We start from the raw sequence: 22,464 nt of genomic DNA, 5'->3' as shown, positions 1-22,464 counted from the left end.
CAGTGCCGGCTCCTGAATGTTTCTTGTACTGGGGGACCCTAGCTAGGCGCCCCTGGTGGGTGACGGTCGCCATCTGCCTGTCTGCTGCTCTCCTGATGTACTCTGCACATCACTGACTCGCGAGCCACACAGCTGTCCACAGCACCATGACACAGCAGAGCTGCTAGTTTTCATCATACAAATGAGAAAAACGAGGCCCAGAGATGTGGAGTGACCCCGAGTCGGAAGCTGATCCACTGTGTTTCTGCCTCCCCCTGACTAACGACAGCAGACATGTGGTACCTGTACTTTCCGTGTGAACCTCCGACTTATTCTTCCTCCCATGATCCCGGAAGGGCAAAGGAAGTGAGTTGGGAGAAGCCCCAGTCAAGGGATTCAGCACTGATGGAATTCTCTACCCTCCAGGAAGATGGTCTTGTTTTGTGTGTTCTTGGATTTATTTCTCAAAAGAAGTCACTTGCTCCCCGGCCTCCCTGTGTCAGATGACCTCGTTCCTCTTCTCTCAGCTCCCGACAGCCTTTACAGTTGCTTGCTGTTTGCTCGAGGTGGAGGAAACAGGCAACAGGTAGTGGATGGGGCCAGGGGAATGGGCTGGAACCTGGACCCGGCTGATCTGCTCCTCATACCCATCCCATCTCTGGGCCCCTGAGCCTCAGGCCCCAGTGGCTTCTGTCCTGAAGCCCTCACCTTGGCTTTTAGGTAGGTGACTTCCCAGGGGCCTCCCTGTCTCCTCCACACCTAGGTGTCTTCAGAACCCAGACCCTAGAATTATCACCCCCCCCCCCCATTGAGGTGAGTCTCCTCCTTCAGGGAGGGTCTTCTACTGATGGAAGAACTAGGGGGAGCAAGAACCAAGAAAACCGTACACAGAGGCGCAAAATCAAAGCACTTAAGCGCTGTTCGTTCGCATCCCTCTGAAGAAGCCAGCCATATCTTGTTTTGTTTGTTTTGTTTTTGCTTCAGAGATTGAACCTAGGATGCTTAACCACTGAGCCACATCCCCAGCCCCTTCTTTATTTTTTATCTTGAGACCATGTCTCGCTGAGTTGCTTAAGGCCTCACTAAGTTTCCAAGATTGGCTTTGAAACTTGCAATCCTCCCGCCTCCGCCTCCAGAGCCGCTGGGATGACAGGCCTGCGCCACCCTGCCCGACTGCCACAGTGGTTCTGATTCTTCACTCATAGTGCTCAGCTGTCTCCCTGGATTGTTGGAAAGATTAGTGAAAGTGCTTTATCTACTCCATCAGTATGTAATGTTTGGAAATCCATAGTTAAATATGTTGTTGAATAAAAGTGTACTTCCATACCCCATTCAACCTGTGAGTGAAATGTTCTTTGAACTTTCTTGTATCTCATATGTTTCGCTTTTTGCCCAAGTTCTTCCTCCAGGAAGTTTTGGAGAACTGTTACTTTTGCATATGTCTATGGGGCTCTTTTGGAATCTCTTTCAGGGGCTCCCCAGAAAGCCCCTCCCATCAAGAATACTTTTTCTTCCTCACCTCTCCAAGATGAACAAAAGCACCAGGCCCCTCTGACCCTCACCACTGTACAAACTGCAGGCACTTCCAGCATGGGGAAGCTTGGGGGCAGCCAGGGGCAGACTGGAGGGCATTCTTGGTGGTGAGAGACGAAGGCCTGCCAGGGGTGAGAGGCTTGGAATAAACTACTTGGCAGCAGTCAGAAGCAAAAGAGGATTGAAAATTGGGTGCATTAGGCTAGGTATGGTGGGCCAATCCTGTAATCCCAGCTGCTTGGGAGACTGAGGTAGGAGAATCCCAAGTTCGAGGCCCCATTAGCAACTTAGTGAGACCCTATCTCAAAATAAAAATATATAAATAAATAAATAGAGCTAATAGAACACATGCTTAGCAGGTGCCATGGGTTCAGTCCCCAGTACCAAAAGAGAAAGAAACAGAACAAAACCCCCAAAATGTTGAATTTAAAAGTCTTATTATTCTACTTGTTCATATCTACCATCATTCATAGTTTGTGCATTTTGGAGAACTGAAGCAAAATCTAAGTGCTTACTCATACAGAATACATTTAAGATAAATCTTCACACCTCCTGTGCAATTTTCTGAATGTCTAAATAACATCTCATGTTATTCTCCAGGAGGACCAAATATTGTTCTTGTGGTAAGCCAGACATTCTTGAAGGGTTCAAGAGTAAGTGCAGGAAGGAATTGGGAGCATATCCTTGAGGAACCTGCTAAAAATCTGATTCCTTTAAAGGCTTGTGTTTTATCTGAGGGAAAAAATATGAATATTGCATTTTATTGCATAACATATCTTAAATTTGTCTTATTATAAAAGTATGCTAAAAGGCTTAAAATATTCTACACTCAGATTCTAGAAATATTGAAAGAAACATGCTTAACATGTAAACATAGATGCACTATGTAACCCTAATAAAACATGTCACATGTGGTTCATTGGTGTGGCTGCGTCATTACCTCACCCCTTTATGTGTGGCTATACTTAACCTTCCTATCAAAGAGCTCATCATACCTTTGTTCTTTCCAGTCTCTGATTCTAGGAGCAGAACAAGGTAAAGTGAGGTTGGAGGGTTGGGGAGGGATTGAAACGACAATAACATGTCCTCATTGGCACCAAAGGAAGAGGGACATTTCTAAACATTTCCGTGCTAATAATTTGTATCCTTCACATACGTATGCGAAAATAAAAATATTTTGTTCTATATTTTGTATTGATGGTGGGTCAATGCGTCATTTTGTTCACCTGTCTCTGGATGATTGGGGATAATTCAATATTGTACCTGCAAACTGACAACCTATGTCTCTTGAGTGTGTTAATGGTAGTAGGATAGAACATTTTGGCCCAAGACTGTGCTTTTTAATATAACTGTAATATTTCAAGAACAGGCTTTTGGAGACCATGCAAAATTTTAAATTCATATTTCACTTCCCTGATGGCATCATGTGGAAAATCAGGAAATAACTGAGATGAATTTTTCTTTTGACATCACAATCTTTGTATGTGAGCTCATGTACCTCAGTGACAAATAATGGCTGGTCTTCCATTGTGTCACTTGAGAAAACTCAAAATCCTAATACAAAACAAGTGAAACCTTTAAGGCAGTAATGGTGAAAATTGGGCATTGGCTTTTGCTCCTTAATCTTGTTGGTGAAGTGTGAACTGTTAAAAGACTGTCTTATTATGCAAGCAGACAGAACAATATCATTGCTGTTTTTTAAAATCAGTTTAAACATTAATTACTGTATGTAACTTCTTATTGGTGTCATATTATTATACAAAGTACTTGTGACTACGTTAAGACCATCAAATTAGACTCTTTAGTTAGTAGCATTTGTTTCATGGGTGTGAATGTCTGGAACCTTCTATACAAAAGGTTCTAAGGTGGGTGCTGGCAGAGTGGGACAGTCATAGAAAGGTGGCAGGCAGCAAGTTTACTTTTAAGGATCCTAAAACTCTATGAAGGTGATAAAACATTCCCACAAACAGTTATACTGCTGGGTGGAAATTGTTAAGTGCCCTCAGATAAGTTTAGAAAAGGTGTTCAGAGAATCTAAAGGAGAGAAGGATGACTTAGAGATGGGAGGACCCAAGAAAGCTCATGGGAGAGGGGCAGTTGACCTTGACATTGATGAATGGGTCCTATTTGGTTGGGTAGAAAGTCAAAAAAGGACATTTCAGAAGGGAATCATAAAAACAGGAAATACCTAGATATGGAAAGGTGTTACATGGTTGTGCTCAAGGAAAAGGGGGTGATAGAATATATGTTTGGAAAGATAGTTTGGATCTTCTTAGCAGGTAGATATTCAGAAAGGCGGGGACTCAAACCATGATAAGCAAGGCTCTAGAAGTCTGCCATTGGACAGGGACAAGGGGCAGGCTAGGCCAAAGGACAACAGGCACAGGGGATGCTGGGCTGTGTCCTGGGAACAGTGAGAGGTTTATTGTGGCCAGAGTATGTGGAGCACAGAGAGCTGGGAGACAAGGCGAGAAAGGAAGGTCGCAGGCCACTTCTGAAGGGAGCTGGCCAAGTGGTGGAGTTTGGTGTTTATCCTCTATTGACAAGAAGCAGCAGAGGGTTTCCCAGTAAGGTGACTTCATGGGCAAGATGGTGAACAGGCATGGCACAGGCTTGGCAAACTTTTCCTACAAATGGCCAGATGGTCAATGTTTTAGACTTTGTGGACCACATAGGATCTCTATTGCATATTCTTTATATTTTTTTCTTCCTTTCCTCCTCCTCCTCCTCCTCCTCCTCCTCCTCCTCCTATTCTTTATATTTTTTCTTCCTATTCTTTCCCTCCTCCTCACCCTCCTCCTCACCCTCTTCCACGCCCCACCCTCCTCCTCCCTTTTAAAACTGTGAAAACCTCTGGTCATGCAGAAAGAGGCCCCAGGCTGCCTTTGGCTCTCTGGCAATAGCCACTGTCCCTGAGACAGTGGAAGAGAGAAGAGTCAGGAAACTCTGGAAGAAGGCTGTCGTGCGGGGTGAGGCTGTGGGGGCGTGGAAGGGGTGGTGAGGAGATGCAAGGGGCGGTCTGAAGCAGGTCTCCCTTGCAGTGATTGTTTGGCTGTGAGGTGAGAAGTTAGGAAGAAAACATGAATCATGTGTGACTCTGACTTGAGAGATGGAGTGAGTAGTGGTGCTGGGGGTTTTAACACCAAGACTGTGGAAGAGTTTCATGAGAAGGTGGGATCACGTTGAGGCTGCTGAGTCGGACGTGTCAGTGCATCATCCAGGTAAAGAGGGCCCCCACAGGTGGCTCTGTGGGCCTGGGACCCAGCTTCCTCCCATCCAGAAAGTGTGCCTCACAGGGAGCCTATGAGGGAAAGGACTTGAAAGGATGAGGTGTCCTGAGAGTGTCTATGGGACAGGAAAGAGTTGGTCCTCAGGAATACCAGATTGGCAGCAGGTGTGGGGTGAGTCGGAGGGGACAAGACTGGAGAGTCCGCTTCCCCAGTAGGAAGTTCTTCCAACAATCCAGGGAAGAGGAAAGGAGTCTCATGTTGGGTCATGGCAGTGGAACAGAAAGAATACGACAGAAAAGGTATTAAGGGGCAGGATGGCAGGGACTTGGCACTGTGTACATGGAAGAAGAAAGAGCCTTCTGCGATTTCATCCTTAGACTGTAGTGTCATAGGACGCCACTGCGTCTGTCTTGTTCTTTTCCTAGTTCTTGTTTTGGAAACCTCCCTAGTGACTGAAGTACTTACAAAGCATGTGACATGAATAACTTCACACTTTGTAATTTTTGCAAACACCCTGTTTTATAGCATAGTAGATATCCATGTCCCTCCTAGAAAAGCTTGGGCATATTCACCCTCATAGCAAAAGGAAATCGAGAGGGCTAGAGATGTGGCTCAGTGGTGGAGACCTTGCCTAGCACGTGCAAGTCCCTGGGTTTGATCCCCAGCACCTCAAAAGAAAAGAAAAGCAGGAGGGGAAAAAAACAGGAAATGAGAACACTTGAGGAAAGAGTTGACAAAAGATTTAAGGTTTTGGAACCGGGACACATCTTAACCAAGGGCTTTTAGATTGTCTGTAAACCTAGGGAAGCCCACAACCAAGATAAATGTGCGGGCTGTCAGCCTTCCTGTAATTCTTTCCGCCTAAATCTAAAGTCTCGTGTGAACTTATTCTATCAGTTCTTCCTTGAAAGTCTCAGTGTCATTGAGATACAGTAACTGTGTACTTCTGTCTTCCCAGTGCATTAAGCTGCTGTGTTAAAATGCACACGTAACCGCCTCTGTCCACGATGTGCACCTCACTCTAACACTCAGGATGCTTGGCGGTTAGAATAGAGAGGGCACAGAGCCATTTTTTTTTTCTGTCTGTTTGGCAATTAACCAATCACTGGCTTTTTTTTGTTGTAACATGCACTTCCTTTCTCTTGTTTTCATTCAAGCTGTATACGCCATGGAAATTAATGTGGAGAAAGACAAACAAACAGGAGAGACCAAGATTCTCTCTGCATCTACCATTGGCCCAGAGGGGGTCCATCAGAGAGGAGTCAAAGTCTATGATGATGGTACCAAAGTAGTGTATGAGGTGCACTCGGGAGGCACCGTGGTAGAAAACGGAGTGCACAAATTAAGCGCAAAGGATGTGGAAGAGCTTATTCAGAAGGCTGGACAATCAAGCTTGAGAGGAGACCACGTGTCAGAAAGGACTGTGATTGCGGACGGGAGCCTCGGCCACCCCAAGGAACACATGCTCTGCAAAGAAGCCAAGTTAGAAATGGTCCATAAATCTAGGAAAGATCACTCTCCTGGGAACCCAGGGCAGCAGACCCAAGCCCCCAGCACGGAAGGGCCAGAAGCAAGCTTGGATCAGCCCGTCACCATGATTTTTATGGGCTACCAAAATATCGAAGATGAAGAGGAGACGAAAAAGGTACTAGGCTACGACGAAACCATCAAGGCTGAGTTGGTCCTCATCGACGAAGACGATGAGAAGTCATTGAGAGAGAAGACAGTGACGGACGTGTCCACCATTGATGGGAACGCAGCCGAGCTTGTGTCCGGGAGGCCGGTCTCAGATACCACAGAACCCTCGTCCCCAGAAGGGAAGGAAGAGAGCCTGGCCACAGAGCCAGCCCCAGGTACCCAAAAGAAAAAGCGCTGTCAATGCTGTGTTGTCATGTGACCACTTCTTTCTTCCCTCTTCCTCTGGGCAGCCTCTCTACTCTCCACCACTTACATAGACCTCACTCCACCACTAACTGCAATACTGTGAACCGGGAGCAGACACCTGCCTTGCCTTGCAGTTGGATTGCTTTGATCTCTCTTAATTTTTTTTTTCCTTCTTCTCACCTGAGAAACAACGTGCATGTGTGTACTCCATTTTTTTCCCTCCCAAGAACTTGCTTTTCTTCTCAACCTTTCTTTTGTGTCTTCGAGAGTGAATCGGTTCCTTTCTGCTCGATTGGAATGGACTCTTCATCTCAGCCAATTATCTAGTAGCCTTAATTTACTTGACTGGAATTGAACCTATTGGCACCGGGGCTTTCATTTTTCTAGAGTGTTCCTCTAACATAGTCACACACACATGCCACCACGTCCCTGACTTCTCACTGCCTCCCTCGCTGTGGATCTTGTTTTTCTGTCTCATGCGGCAAAATGCTGTGGGCTCCAGCTGGTTGCTAGTGTAGTCAAAAGTGGACCTTCCTTAATCTGTCCATTCTAGGGTGATGCTTTTTGCTGCCTTATGTATGCTTCCTGAATACAGTATTGTGTGTCTATGGCTTTCCTTCTGTTAAAACCGAAACGAAGTTCATGGGAAAGGAAAGAACCCAGTGTGTGTCACAGATGAAGTATAGGCCTGAGTCTAACCACTGCCCATCAGCAGCTGTGTCTCTTTCTATGGCTTAACCGATGAACCCTTTATACAAGAAGCACCATTTTAAATTTTCTAAGGACATGAGACGACCAATGTTCTAAGCCTCAGTCGAGATCTCTAAGCTCAGACAGGCCAAATCCATGAGCCTTGTTTCTATTCTTTAAAAAAAAAAAAAAGTAAATTTTTATATTGTTTTTCTTTTTCATGGATATTTTCTGATCATGTTAATCTACTTTCAACGAGAGGATCATTTTGAGAAGTATCTCTGCAGTGACGACATTTCTAGAACAGTCTTTCTGACCTACAGTGGTTGCTTCCGTGCTCCCACTTCATCTAGGATGGTGCTGTCAGCATTAACTGTCCATCTCCTGTGCCCGGTTGATTCGAGTCTTGCATCTGTACTCTTTTCTTTCTGTTCCCATGAGAATGTTTCAGGTAACTTGAACATATAGGTTTACCTGCCCTTCAAAAACCCTCTTTAAGATGTTATAAAAAAAAAAAAAAGTTGAAAGATGAAGAAAGACTTATCTTCTCAGTGTCAAGTATTTAAATTCATTCGTCATAGGCACACTGACTGAGCTCCTTAGAGCTCTGTTTCTTAAACTTCTGGAGATTCTGAACATCAGGAATACTTTTTATCTAGAACGTGATGGAGTCCTTGAAATAAATTCTTAGTGCTGCCCCAAAGTGAACAGCCGCATGTATAGTAAAACCAAAGGGAAGGAATTTTAAAAAGAATAATAATAGAGTAATTAAATAAAAGTGTATTATTTACCTAATTTTAATAAAAGATAGCGTCACTTTAAGTTATGTGCCCAGATGCTTGTAGCATCATGCACAGCATTCACAGAATTATCTATATTGCCATAGAACCTGACTTCAAAAACAGCATGACATATTACTTAAAGTCTTAACTCCTGCAGAAAGGAGCTCAGAAAAAAATCAAGGTAGTCTTGAGGATGTGTTACAGAAAATGTAATTTGTCCTATTTAGTTGGCTCAGTGCTAAATCAATTATTATTTTTAAATGTCTTGGCTTGTAACTGTATTTATTCCAATTGAAGAGGAAAAACTGGCATTTTTAATTTCTCACAGTTATTTTTTCTCAAATAATTAAATTTTTAATGAGCACAAAATGATTCATTTCACCTCTAATAGGGAAACAGAAAAAAACAAAAAGGTAAAGGAAGGAAAAAACAAAGGAGTTAAGTTCTGCTTTCTAAAATGATTCCCTCCACAGCTTTGTTTTGGATAACTGAGAGAATTATCTCTAAGTCTCAGGTTCACCAAAGTAGCTTCAATGGAGTGAAACTGCTCTATTATCTAGAAACCTGGTTTTAATGTCTATAAGTCTCACTACTCTGAATTTCATCTTCCTCAAGAAATGATCATTTAAATATTTCAATATTAAATAAAATAAAAAGTCGATAAACCTATTTCCCTAGAAGGAGAAAATGGTTTTAATGTTTTGGACAATCTATTATTTTAAGAATTTACTTAGGAAAGAAACAATCTAAAGGTTTGCCATAGTTTTATCTTTTTTACTCACTTGGGGATTAAATCTGTTCGATGTAAGTTGTTAAAAAGCACAGTTAGTGAATAGAATGGCAGAGCCAGTTCTTTCTGATGAACAGTCTTGGGGGTAGATGACTCCCTGAAACGATCTGCCTTTTCCTAAGTGAATGATTTACCCATGAAGAAAACGGTCTGCACCCCTTCCTACAACACAGCTCCTAAGATGAGAAAGACCAGTGATAATCCACCCGCGTTCATCACTTGCTATGGGGAATTGTGACTGGCAAATTCTATGAATTAGACCTCTCTATACTTTTATGATTAAAGCTTATCATTTAATGGGTTTCAGGAAGATGTGTTGCCTTTCTTAAATTTATTTGTGGCCACAGTAAATGAAGGTGTGTTTGAATATGGCATCTATATATTTGTCTATTTTCTATGATTTTCCTGTCTTAATGGGGGATGCAGGCTCGGCCAGCCCTTTTACGGGATGCGACCTACAATCCCACCTACAGCAGCAAGTTACCCTCTTAATGATGCAAATGTAAATGGAGTTCTGATTGTAAGCATTCTGCCTTTCCTGCTGCTATTGACATTCTCTCTCTGAAAATTGTATTATGCATGGTATGGCCCCCTTTAAGGATGCAGGGTATTTGGTTACATAACCAGACTAACTAAAGAATCAGTAATAGAGCTCCAAAACCATGATTCCCAATTAAACTAATGTTTAGCTGAGCTTTCTTTTAGAATTTTAGGATCAGCTCCCTTTTTAAATAAAAAGAGGAACTGGATGCTTGGTGTACACCTATAATCCCAGAGACTTTGGAGGCTGATTTAGGAGAATTGCAAATTTGAGACCAACCTCTGCAATTTAGGGAAACCCTCAGCAATTTAGAGACATGCTGTCTAAAAATAAAAATAAAAAGGATTGGAGGTCTGGGGATATAGCTCAGTTGGTATAGTGCTTGCCTTGCATGCACAAGACCCTGGTAAAGGGCCCTTGGGTTTAATTCCTAGTCCTGGGAATTAATTAATTAATTTTTGATGACTTAGTATCTTTGACTTTTTTTTCTTTGTTTTCCTTTTTTTGTTTTGTTTTATTTTTAAGACAAAATTTAAGGATTTTTTTTTACCTTGTACCTCTTTCACCCATGATAATATTATTTTCCTTAATAACCAAAAAATAATTGCCTCTAAAAGTGATTTGCTAGTGTCCAGTGATATCACTTAATATCGGGGGTCAAGAGGAAAAGAGCTAGGGAATTCCCTCCTGGACAAACCCAAAACATAATTTCCTAAAACCTCCTGAGCAATCTTAAAAATTATTCAAAGGCTTTTAGGAAACTCAAATTCTAGAGTTAATTTGTTTTATTAAGTTACTTTTTGAAATGTTATTATACATGTATTTGCTTCAAATAACCATCTTCTCCAGTTTGCTTTCTGGTGATAAATGTGTTTCTCTACATGCAAGTAGAGTATCTTATTTCTATTAGGGTCAGATTTTTATAAAAGGGGGAAAATGATACGTAGAGAGTTTCCTGGATATATGTTATCATTTCTGGAACAAAACATTGGAGTCACATGGGAGCATCTTATTTTCCTTAACTTCTTGCAGAATTTCATATCAAGGGATTATTGAAAACTGCCATTTATTTAATGCCAATGTACCAATGAATATCAATGTCCTCAAAAGAGGAGGAAAGAGTATATGTTGATAGAGGCAGAAATCAAACTACCATACCCATCTTCCTTTTTAAAAAGCATTGACCTTGTCCATTTAAAAACAGAGATAATGCACTGAGTAATGTTCCAACATAAGATCTAGAAACTCAGTCATCTCTGTTCATCACAGAACCAACCAGAAAGTTCAACTCGCTAATGAACGCTCTTTTTGTAGATGTCTTTTCATTTCCTGCAATGTTAGATTACAACAGTAACCATTCCAAGGCAGGCAGTCTCCTGTTGTATTTCTGCATCATGCACATTAGTAATCAAAACTACGAATTCTCTGCATATTTAAGAATAGGTTTCAAAATTTTATAAATATGCAATCTTTGGGAAGCTCCTCGATTTCTTAAACAACATCTATTGAACTCTACTGATGAGGATAGAACCAAAAAGTACCCTTTGTCCTCTTGGTTAGAAAAACACAACGAGACCTTGGAGTTGCTGGTATGTATCATAAAATAGTTCAAAGTAATGAGGAAGATGGAATCTTTGATTCCTGCTACCTGTTCGCCGTCATTGGGTAGCCTTCTTCTGGACTTATCAGGAAAATCTTCCAGCATTTTCTAGGGAAAAAAGGAAAGTCACTAATTAGGAGCACAGTGCAATTTTGCGTCTATATTTTTATAGCTTCAGCAAATTTCTTCATATAATTCCCATTTAAACAATAAAAAAATGCTTCTTGTTTGAACGTAGAAAGGTATAGAATAAAGATGATATTTGGAAAGTTTCAAAGGGAAATTTCCCTGGGAAGTCCTTAGACCAGCTCTCTCAGCTGCATGTTCATCTAGCTTATATCAGCCTCTGCTTCCCCTCTCCCCTCCTGTGCAACATCGGAAGGTCGGAATTGTTGCCCAGAAAGCTTGCTGTCAGTGTGAAATTGTGTCATTTGGGGGACCGCAGGACTTTCTGTGTCAAAGATCTGGACAGCCTTAACTTTTGTAAAAAAAATTAATTTTTCAATGTTCTCTTTTACTAAGCAGGAAAACAAAATGTTTTCTGAAATCAATAACTTTTGTATACTTTGTGACTATTTTCTAAGTTTCTACAGGTTGAGGTGTGAATGGTCATCTTCTCCCCATATTGCCTCTTAGTGGTCACCTGGGGCTATTTTTTTTTTTGCAATTCACTGCATTTTTTATCAAAAGCTCACGAACCATACAACTCTCCCTAGACATTAGGCAGTCCTTCTGATGTGAAAGAACAGAATACAGAAAGAAACGAAATACAGGGTGGCTTTCTTTTCGTTTTCCTCTGGTTAATGTACTGTATAGCATATATGTTTACAGAATGTATCTGCCTTGTGATGTCAACAAAATGAATGACAAAAAAGAGTTCTGATGTGCCATTTGATAGTTTGCCTTAGCATCACTGTTTATGTTCTCAATTTCTGTCCTGTTTAAAACAAACAAACAAAAAAACACAGGTTGTATTCCAAAGCTGTATCCACACAACATTCTCTTCCCCACTCCAACCCAGCCTTTTTCAGAGCTGTGAATTCCATCACAGGAGCCTTCAGGCAGAACCTTGCAGGTGTGGCCCAGAGGGGCTGAAGAGGGCATAGCTTGGGCCTTACCTCTGCCCTTCTACCAATGACCAACTGACCATGTTTTTGTGTTTCCATCTGAGTCTGCAAAATCACACTCACATTCCTGGGGCAGGCCCATGGGGCACAAGACAAGACCTCTCACCCTCATTTCCTCACAGTCCTTCCCACTGAGAGAGAGAGGTGAACTTGTGGACCCCCTCTTTGGCTCTGCAAGCACAGTTTAAGCACAATTGCATAGCTAGAAAAAGCAAGAGAGATGGACTCAAATGGAGCCATCGCCGAGGAGTGTGTCTATTCATTGTAGCCTAGATGAGTAGCAGGATACGGGTGGGAAGAAGAAGTGGCTATAGAAATGGAATATTTTACATTTATGTATTTTTTTGAGGAATAATATTTTTTATAATGAGATCTGTATGCATTATGGAGCTTGAGTTTGCAAACACCCTCGATCGACTAAGTTATTTCTCCCTTCCATTAAGGTTACTTTCTGGTGAGTTCTACAGCACTATCCCAGATCTCGAGACACAGGTAATGGTCTCATACCCTGCCCTTGCACTGCCATCGCATGTTTCCAAGATTGTAAGTTTGAGCTTGCTATATCTGCCATTAGATAAACCACATTATGTGGTTTGACAGCTCTCTAGTCTACACCTTGAATAATACATAACAATCTTTTGGAAGGAAATAGCTCTTTTTAAAGCAAGCCAACTTTAGCAGTTACCAAAATCCAACTCTTCTACATATTTAATGAATAATTCCTATGTTTATGGTTAAGGGACCACTTTTAGTGACACATTTGAGTAATATACATGACATGGTGGGTCAGAAGCATCTGGCCATCTGTAGTCCACATGTAAATGTAAAAACCAGCAAGATATAACTTAGCAGGCATTGGCCTTGTTCACATCACTGAGGCTGAATCGTTCTTTCAGAGTTCAGTAGAAATGGGAAAGATTGTCTTTATCCATCATCCATGAAGGAGCTTCTGAATTTTTAGAGTTCTTGAATTTTTCTCCCAATTTTCTGCCAAATTTCTGAGTTCTCATCTGATCACAGTCAGTTTCATGAAGATCTTTGCCCACTCCTGTTCCTACAACTCTTTGACGGAGTAAGTCAGACCTCAGAGTCTGCCCACCACCTTGGGTTAGACTCTCTACCCAAGGTAGCATCCTTCCCCACCCCGGGAACCCAGGATCCTCCTCACATCAAGGCAAAGTCCTGAGAGCTCCTTCCATTTCAAGAAAAACAGCCCCTGTGGTTCCCATGCAAATAATGTTTGTTTCTTCATCACCAGAATCCCTCCAACAAGCCAGCTCAATCTCTTCTGTGAATATTGCTGTCATGGAGACAACAGCAAAAATTGAAATGCAATTGCCTGAAGGTGCTTAGGGAGAGCCAATTTAATCAAAACAGGAAACCTACCGGTTTTGAGATTAGGTGGGCAGGAGATATCCAGTCACTTAATTTTGCAATGACAAGTCTTTCTATACAAAGAGGCCACCAGGCAATAGCTGATCTGCACTGTTCTGCATGTTGCTCCAACTCTTAATTCTCTGATATCCTATTCTGGCAAGTGGGAAGAGTTCTGTCCTTCACAGGGTTCTGGAAACATTCTTTCCTCCTCCTCCAGCTCCTGATTTGGGAGAGTCAAAAAATCATACAGGGGTTCCAGAAAATGTTGTGTCTGATGCAGCTTTTCGGTGAATGTAGGTTGCCGATGGAATTTTCAGCTTTAGCAGCTCCCTCGGGGGGAGTGACATCTCTGTAAATACACCCATTTGTGGTTGGTTGGTGGGGGTGGGGGGGTGGGAGCCTGTTGTGCTTACTCTGAATTAGACTTGCTGGGCTAGCTGCTGTACTTTGTAACCTGAAGTGTACTTTGACTGTTCTGTTTCCTTCAGATGAAAAAATACACAACAAAAACCGACTTCAGAAAAAAAAAACACACACACTGCCAGCAACAACTGATGCTGTACTTGTAGCTTCTCTCTGTTCCTCTGTACAGTATTAATAGACAATAAACTGCCTTTTCACTGCATCTACCTCTGCGTGTCTGTGCCCTAATTCTTTTCCCTTCTCACTTGCTATGCGTGGGCTCTGGCCTTGACTCTGCTGGGTGCGCCTTCAACCACTCACTAAAACCTAATGCTCAGCTGGCTGCAGCTCTCCAACTTAAGCATGCTGCAGAATCACCTGGGGGTCCCTGGGAACAGTATGGAGGCTCAGTCTGGCCTCTGAGACTCAGATTCAGATTCCTGGGGTGGGGGGCCAGTAATCTGCATGTTTTAAGATGTTCCAGGCGATTCTGAAACATGTGACACCTGACCCATGGGTTTGGGTGCCCCTTGGTGGGGCTCTTGACAGCCTGTCTGTCCCAGCCTATTTCTACATTAACTAATCCAATCTCCCCACATTTCCTCTCTCCATCTCCTTTTCACCCATCTCTCTCCACACCTGTCATACCTGGTCTTTTTCCTTGCAAGTCCCAGCAGCAACCCAGACTGTGATCCCCTGGGTGAACTCAGATTGCCCCTAAAATAGGGTCCACCCAGTGCAGTGTTTTATACAGGAGCACCCAAAGACATGGGGACTTTGCTTCACTTGGTCACCATTGTATCCTCTTTACCTGGAACAGGGTCAGCACACTTTTTCTGTAAATAATAAAAAAAAAATTCTTGGCTCTATGGGCCAAATGATCTCTGTCACAGCTACTTAGCTCTACCAAAAAGCAGTCTTAACACAATATGTAAATGAAAGGATATGGCTATGTTCCAGTAAATTATTTACAAAGCAGGTACTAGGGCTGATTGCTCTGTGGGCTTGTAGTTACGAACTCCTGGCTTATATCAGGGCCTGGCACATAGTAGGTGCTCAGTAAAAAGCCAAACGGTTAAGGATTGATAGAATAAACAACAGGTGGGACACCACCTGCAGAGCTGTCACAGGGCATTGTATTCCTGGAGCATAACAAGTAAATGGATTCAGTTGAGGAGTTCTCTTCTGCTTGGGTTTCATGGTGAATTTTTTTGATGTCTTTATGTCTGGAAGTTAACTTTGAAGATGGAAACAGGAATGATGTCTTGCAGACTGTTCAAGCAGCCAGGTTGATTGACAAGACTTTCAACCAATACAAAGAGGAGGAAATATGAGGACATCTTGTCCTTGTGAAAAGTGCTGGAGACGCGATGACTGGCTTGCCTCCAGGTGCCAAAGCATTTGGTCCAAGTGTTTGTGGAATGGCTTTCTCTAATCCATCCTACACTGTGGGTGGCAGCGCTTTTATTTTTTAAAAAAATTAAACATTATTCTCCCTGTTAATGGAAATACTCTTCAATGTGTGCACATGTAACTAAGAACCATGATAGCACATATACACCCCACAGCTCTACGGCATACCAATGAGGACAAATGTAGGAGCTTGCCCCCTGTTGTTGTGGAGTGAAAGAAAACTTAATTTATGCAAAGCCTGGAGTAAGTGGAAGTGGATGACAAATAGGTTATTTGTGATGGGAAAGTATCTGTCCCCACCAAAGATCTCACCCTTCTTGAATGTGAAGATTATCAGCTGTTCAGGTATGGCTTAGAACGGGTCAAAAGGGAAAGTGCCCAGCCCACCTTCAGGTGGTGACTGCTTTTGTGGTGCACTGAATCTTCACCCTGTTAGGTTGACATTGCTATGACTCTGTTTTTATACATGAGAACGTTGAATCATGGAGACAGTAGGTGTAACAGGGCTAGAAATTGGTGTCGAGTCTAGGTAGGGGATGCACTTTCTACTTCTTATCACACAGAAGGCACTATGATATGAAAGTGGTATTGGAATGCCAGCAGGATTGGATACAGAATGACTTGGTGTCCTTTATGCAAATAATAATAACAATGGCACTAGTTCTTATTTCTTTACCTTCCAAAGGAAATGCTCTTAATGGCATAGCCTCCTAGAGGCTGGGAGGTGTTTCTGTGGACCCATTGCCAAGGTAACGGTGAAGTTACCAGTTGTTCTTTTACCTGTTCTTTAGGAGTCTTGTTGGCAGTTTTTTCTTCCTTGGTTATAAAAAAGATTCACAGAATTGCCCAAGTTCTGGGAAGTCTAGTCCAGATTCAATAAGTCTAGGGGAGACAAGGACTGGGGGTATAGTTCAGTGGTAGAGCATTTGCTTAGCACGCTTGAGGCCCTGTGTTTGATCCCTAGCATTGGGAAAAAAAAAAAAAAAAAGTCTAGGAGTGGCATGTGGATCTTGGAGTAAACAGGTGGTTTGGTTGTCCATGGTGGCAGTTGTCATTGTTATTATTTTGCCTGTGTCATAACAGTCAAGAAGAACAGTGTGCCTATGGCAGCCAGCACCGTTTGAGCTAGGATCTAGCACCTTCACACAGCCACTGGCAGATGACACTGCCCCCCCCCCCAACCCCCAAGACTCAGCTCTTCTGCTTCTTTCAGAGTCAAATCCTCCACTTTATTGTCAATACAGAAGAGCAAATATTTGCTACCTGGCAGTTAAGTTTACAAGATCTCTAAGGGATCCTCTAGGGCAGAAGTCACACAATAGTTATCCACAGGCTCAGTCTGCCTACAGTTATGTCAGTCACCTGCCAATATTTCAAACTTAATTTAAATGCATTGTCAATAATTAACAGAATTCTTATTTTAAAAGTATGGCTTACCAACTTTTCTTGATAACTCAGTCTCTAACAACAATAGTGCTGTTTTCCTAGCTGACATTTTCTGGGGCTGAAGGTGGCTGCCCCTTTGCGGGGGCGGGGGGGACACCATACTCTCTATCCACCGCCATCACTTTGTCTTATTTTACTCCTGGCCAGCTTCCTGGCCCCTGCAGGCGTTTAACGTGTGACCCTTAATCTATAATAATCCACTCATTTCATGGCTGGATCAAACAAGTCCTACATGGACATGGGAATCACTCAGAGCAAGGTAATGGCAGAACCAGGACCAACGTCCCCTGAACTCGCTGGAAAAATGAAGCCTGATACTGTGTTTGATTTGAATCTGCTGGTGGCACTTTTAGTTTTGAACAGGCCATAAGCAAAAAACTAATACCAGGATCAGGTACCTTTTGCTACAGAAGAACTCACTTGATTGATGTGATAATAGATTAACATAGGCTAGTGGGCTCAGGCTTACAACTCCAGTGGGGGAAAAAATACATTTTCTACATTAGTCAATAGCCTGGGAACGATTTTTCTCTATATTCTTTTTTTTTAATTTGTTTTTTATTTATATATGACAGTGGAATGCATTACAATTCATATTACACATATGGAGCATAATCTATATTTTTTAGAATAAGTGAACAGTGTAGTGTTCTAAGGAAATCTGTGGTATCATGTGCTTCATGGTAAAAAGTTTCATTCCTGGGAAAATGTTATCAATGGTTGAATAGTTCTGGGGGCTCCTTATTCCTTCTTAGTAAAAATAATAGAAGGCAAAACCCATCTGTACTTAAATATGATCTTTCTTCCCCTTCTAATTTGTAGTCTTTTGTTGTGTTCTTGAAATCTTGTGTCCACAGAAGAGTAATATTCTCCATAATGTTCACTTCCTTCTTTTACATAGAATAATAATAATAATCAGCACCAAGTGTCGCAGTTTAATAAGAGATAAAAACAGAGACCTTTCTTTTCAAGGTCTGTCATCAAAGACCCAATGGGATCCACTGATTTTTTGTTGTTGTTGTTGTTTGTTCTTTTTAGACATACATTATAGTAGAGTATATTTGGACACATTATACATACATGGAGTATAACCTATTCTAACTGGGAACCCATTCTTGTGGTTGTACATGATGAGGAGTCTCACTGGGCATTTTATTCATACATGAGCATAGGAAGGTTATGTCTGATTCATTCTACTGTCTTTCTTGTTCTCATCCCCTCTTCCTTGGGATCCACTGTCTGTTCTAACTTTAAAGGCTCATCAAATTCAAGATGATAATTATATTTCTCATCTTTTTTTTTTTTCACTTCTAAGTCATTGAGTATTGAAAACAAGAGCCACAGACCAGGGTCCTTAGGTCCATCCCAAGGACATCCTAGAGGCAGAATGAATTCTTCATCAGTGTGAATTGTCTGCACTGTGTAGAGTCAGCTAACTTTAATTCCATTTCATAGATTGTTACAAGCAAAGTGTTAAGAATGGGGTCTGTTTTCCCTGTTCATAGCTTAGAGACTCAACATTCCTTAACTCAGTTTTTTTTCGAACTTTTGGACTTTGGGGTATCACTTTATTTTGTCCTGTGTGTAGACCGACCTATATTACTTAACATTTTAACCCACTTCTCTGACTTAAACTTACTTAAAAGGCAACTCTGTGCTTAAGTAATATGTCATTATTATTAAATAATAATGCCATAAAAGCAACACAAAACCATTGTGAATCAGCATTATTAATTTCCAGCTGCATATGGGTGGCTGGTTGTTACCTGAGACTAGCTCTCTCATGTTAAAAGGAGGAAAGGGTTAGAGAAGGATCAGAACTATACTTTCATCTCTTTACTTTGGATGAAATGAAAGGGAATCAAAATGGCAATAACTTGGGGCTGGGGTGATGGCTCAGCGGTAGAGCGCTTGCCTGGCACATGTGAGACCCTGGGTTCTATCCTCAGCACTACATAAAAAATAAATAAATAAATGAAATAAAGGTGTTGTGTCCGACTACTACTAAAAAAAAAAAAAGGCAATAACTTTGTTGGTATGGGATTCAGTGTTATGTGACCACAGAACCCTTAAACTTGGGAAACACCACCTTACCTTCTGTATTTTTTTTTTTTAAATTCCAGTTCTTCATTTTGAAGATGAGGGTGAGAAAAGCAGAGTGATTTGCTCAAAGTGACAGGAAGAGCAGAGACGGAGCCCAAATTCAGATCCTGGCCAGGGTGACTTCAGAGTCTTTCTGCGGCACCAGGTGCCTGTCACGCAGATCCTTTTATGAGGAATGAAGTGAACATATCAGCAGCAAATTTAAGCTCCAGTAAGATCCTGATCATTTAAACCAACAAAAGTAGCATCTGCTCTTGTGGAAGAGCTGTCTTTGGCATAAGCAGTTTTTCACCCACAGAGTCTGATCTGATTGGGCTCCAGCTACGTGACTTGAGAGAAGTGAGTGGCAGATGTGAATTTCCAGAGAGGGGGAAGGTGACACAGGGTACAGGCACTCAGGGCCACTGGTGGGCCTTATAGCCAGCTCCACCATACGCCTGTGCCTTCTGTTCAGTATGCCAGGGGCTCCAGCCAGCTGACACCTCATCACAAGACTTCTTGGTTGACTCTTTTTTTGGTGAGGGGGAGTACAGGGATGGAACTCAGGGGCATTCAACCACTGAGCCATATCCCCAGCCTATTCTGTATTTAGAGACAGGGTCTCACTGAGTTGCTTAGCGCCTTGCTTTTGCTGCGGCTGGCTTTGAACTCACGATCCTCCTGCCTCAGCCTCCCGAGCTGCTGGGATTATAGGCTTGCACCACCGTGCCCAGCTTGGTTGACTTTTAAAGTATCAGAGATTTAGTGAGCAAGCTGTAAACAGGCTTAACATGAGAGAATAAGCAGACCTTAATGGGAAAAGAACCGAGGGCCTTTCAACCTCACTCTTCTCTTCTCCCTTCCCTTCTCTCTTTGCTTTTTATTTTCTTCTGTTTTCTACTGAATAAGCCCGTTTTTCACCTGAGATGCATTCCTACCTATCTCAGTCCCTTTTTGGTTGCTATAACAAAGTACATGAGATTCAGCAGTTTATAAAGGAAAGAAGTTTATTTAGCTGTCAGTCTGGAGGTTGGAGAGCCCAGGGGCATGGCAACAGCATTGGTGAGGATGTCGTAATATGACGGAAGGTGAAAGGACAAGTAGCACATGCAGAGAGGTGAACACAAGGGGCAGCATCCTTGATAAGAGCCCAATGTAACTGGCCCAGTCCCATGAGAAAGGCATCAGTCCTTCTTAACACCCCTTAAAAGCCACCTCCTAACCCACCGCAATGGCAACACATTTCAACATGAGTTCTGGGGGGGACAAACCATTTTCCAAACATGGCCCCACCTTCTAGGGTTGCTGGAGCTCTACTTGTTGCAAGAAATGAGAACATTTAGAATTAGAATCCAAACATTTCTTAAGAATATGATATGAGCCCCCCTCCACCCACCTCCCATCCCCAGAGATCCTGATTTAATTGGTGCAGGTGAAGCCAGAGGCATTTATGACATGCTCCAGCTGACTCTAGTGGGTAGCCAGGGTTGTACGTAAAAGCACAGAAGGGACAGGGGATCCAGGCAAGAATCTGTGGCTCAGTTCTGCCAGCATGGTGGGGGGCATCCCTGGGTCCTCTTGGAACTCCCATTAGCAAGTTCCAGGCAAGTTTAACAGCTGAAGCAGAGACAGGTAATTTTCCTGGACCTAAAAGAACAAGGTGGATTTTACTAGTTTTTTCAGAAGTGGCTAAAGGCAAGCAGACACTCTGAGAGTGACCAGTCATTTAAGAATCAGGCCGCTGAACTGTACCAATTCTGGCTGGCACGAATGGAACTGGAGATCCCTAGCAGGGCTGCCAGGTATGATGTTCACGTTGTATACTGCAAAATACTCTAAGGACTCCATCACACCATTTTCTATGTGAATGGCATCCTTAGAGATGTGCAGTGCACACCACAGTGTGCACATTTGGGCAAAGATATCCTATTAGTTCTTCAGAACAAATAGCTTAAAATCAATAAGAAGCCTCCATTGCAATCTGAGCACTGCAGCTAGGTTAAACTCACCACAGTATGCCAAGTTGAGGGAGCCACTTTTAACTCTGGTGAATATCTTCCAGGGACCAATAACCAGGTCACATTCGCAGGAGCTGGACACACTCTTCCTCATTTTCTGCAGTTAAGTCTAGCGTGTATACAATACATGGTATAAGATGGACGCTTCATGTGTTAGAACTGGGATCAGGGGCCAGAATGCAAAGGGCAGGCCGAGTAGAGCAACATTGCCCAGGCATGACAGGTTCACCAGGGGCTACTAACTCTGTGACCAGAGTGACCATACTGGGGTCTCTGCTTTGCCACCCCTCCCACACTTGAGGCCAGCCATTCCTTTTATCTATGTCTTGGAAGTTCCCCGTGATGTATAAGCAGTGCTCAGGGCACAGCAAGACCCCTTTACCCAAAGAGACTGCTTTGAAGGACTGGGCAGGGTCTTGTATGACAGCCACTTCATTTCAAATTGTTTCCTTTGTTTCTTTTCCATTTTTGATCAGTTTATTATTCTTATGGGTACTATAGGAAGAGGATCCATTAAAGCAAGAAAGCAGGATCACTATCACACCTGGTGCTTACTAGGCAGGTAGAGACCCACAGAGGACCTGGGCTCTTGGCCTGTGCCACTCATGTGGTGCCCACTGTTGGTATTAGAGGAGATCGCTGTTGGATGTGTTAGTAGTTAGGATTACCACCAACCATGCACAGGATGGAGGAGAGGGGCTTAAGGTTCCTTGCAAATGCACATTCATGCAGGGAAACCAAGAAACACACCCAGGTCTATGCAGGTGCTCCCCAAGGTCTGACCCCAAGCTCGGCAGTGGCTTAGAGTTATGGTTCTCAAATCCAACTGCATTTTCCTTTGTACCTCAGCTTCTTCATGCATAGAATGGTGATGAGGGTTAACTATTTTATAAAGAGTTTGGGACACTTCCTGATAAATGTTGGCAGAATTAAAATGTTAGGTATTAGTAGGAATCCTGATAGTGGCTTGGAGAGCCAGGGAGCAAAGCCCTTAGACTGGTCAGCAACTCTAGTCTTCGGGGCCCTCTGCCTGGTTTTGTAAATAAAGTTTTATTAGAACACAATTGCATGTATTTATTTATGTGTAGTCTATAGATGCTTCATGGAATAGTCAGAAAGGAAACCATGTGGTCCAAAAAACCTAAAATATTTGTTGTCTGGTACTTTACTTTTGCTTGTCCCTGGTGAAAGCATAGGTCATAGTTTGAACCAGTGAGAACAAGAGAGGAAGGAACAAAGGCAAGAGTGGCCCCACCCTGCCCCACACAATGCTCTGTAGGTTGAAGTGCCAGTGGGTCCCAGTTTGCCTGGGACTTCCATAGTTTTAGCTCTAATAGTTCATGTCCCAAGAACCCCCTCCAGTTATGGTCACACTGGGAAGCTTGGTTTTCCTGTCTTCCGCTTAAACATCAGCCATGTTACATGGTGACCTTCCTGTTCTGAGCTTGCACTGAATCAGGGGCTTTCGACCTAAGTACAACTTTGCTTCTGGAAGAAAACTGTACAGCTATTTCTATTCCTTAACCCTAAAAAAAAAAAAAAAAAAAAAAAAAAAAAAAAAAAAAAAAAA

At 42.5% G+C, this 22,464-nt stretch overlaps 1 protein-coding gene across 3 annotated transcripts in view; it reads left to right on the top strand.

Moving 5' to 3' along the window:
• Palm2akap2 (PALM2 and AKAP2 fusion) overlaps positions 1 to 22,464 on the top strand; it is a 456,764-nt gene that overhangs the window by 259,223 nt on the left and 175,077 nt on the right. The window contains exon 7 of one of the 3 annotated variants that reach the window (XM_015492211.2): positions 5,900 to 6,595. The exons of the other annotated variants lie outside the window; for them this stretch is intronic. Coding sequence (XP_015347697.2) covers positions 5,900 to 6,595 — 696 coding nt within the window. The remainder of the gene's footprint in view (positions 1 to 5,899; positions 6,596 to 22,464) is intronic. 3 annotated transcript variants of the gene reach the window in all.

Source organism: Marmota marmota, unplaced genomic scaffold (genome assembly GCF_001458135.2).
Source record: "Marmota marmota marmota unplaced genomic scaffold, marMar, whole genome shotgun sequence".
NCBI lineage: Eukaryota > Metazoa > Chordata > Mammalia > Rodentia > Sciuridae > Marmota > Marmota marmota.
Note: the sequence above shows the minus strand (reverse complement) of the source record. Positions and strands in the feature narration are given on the sequence as shown.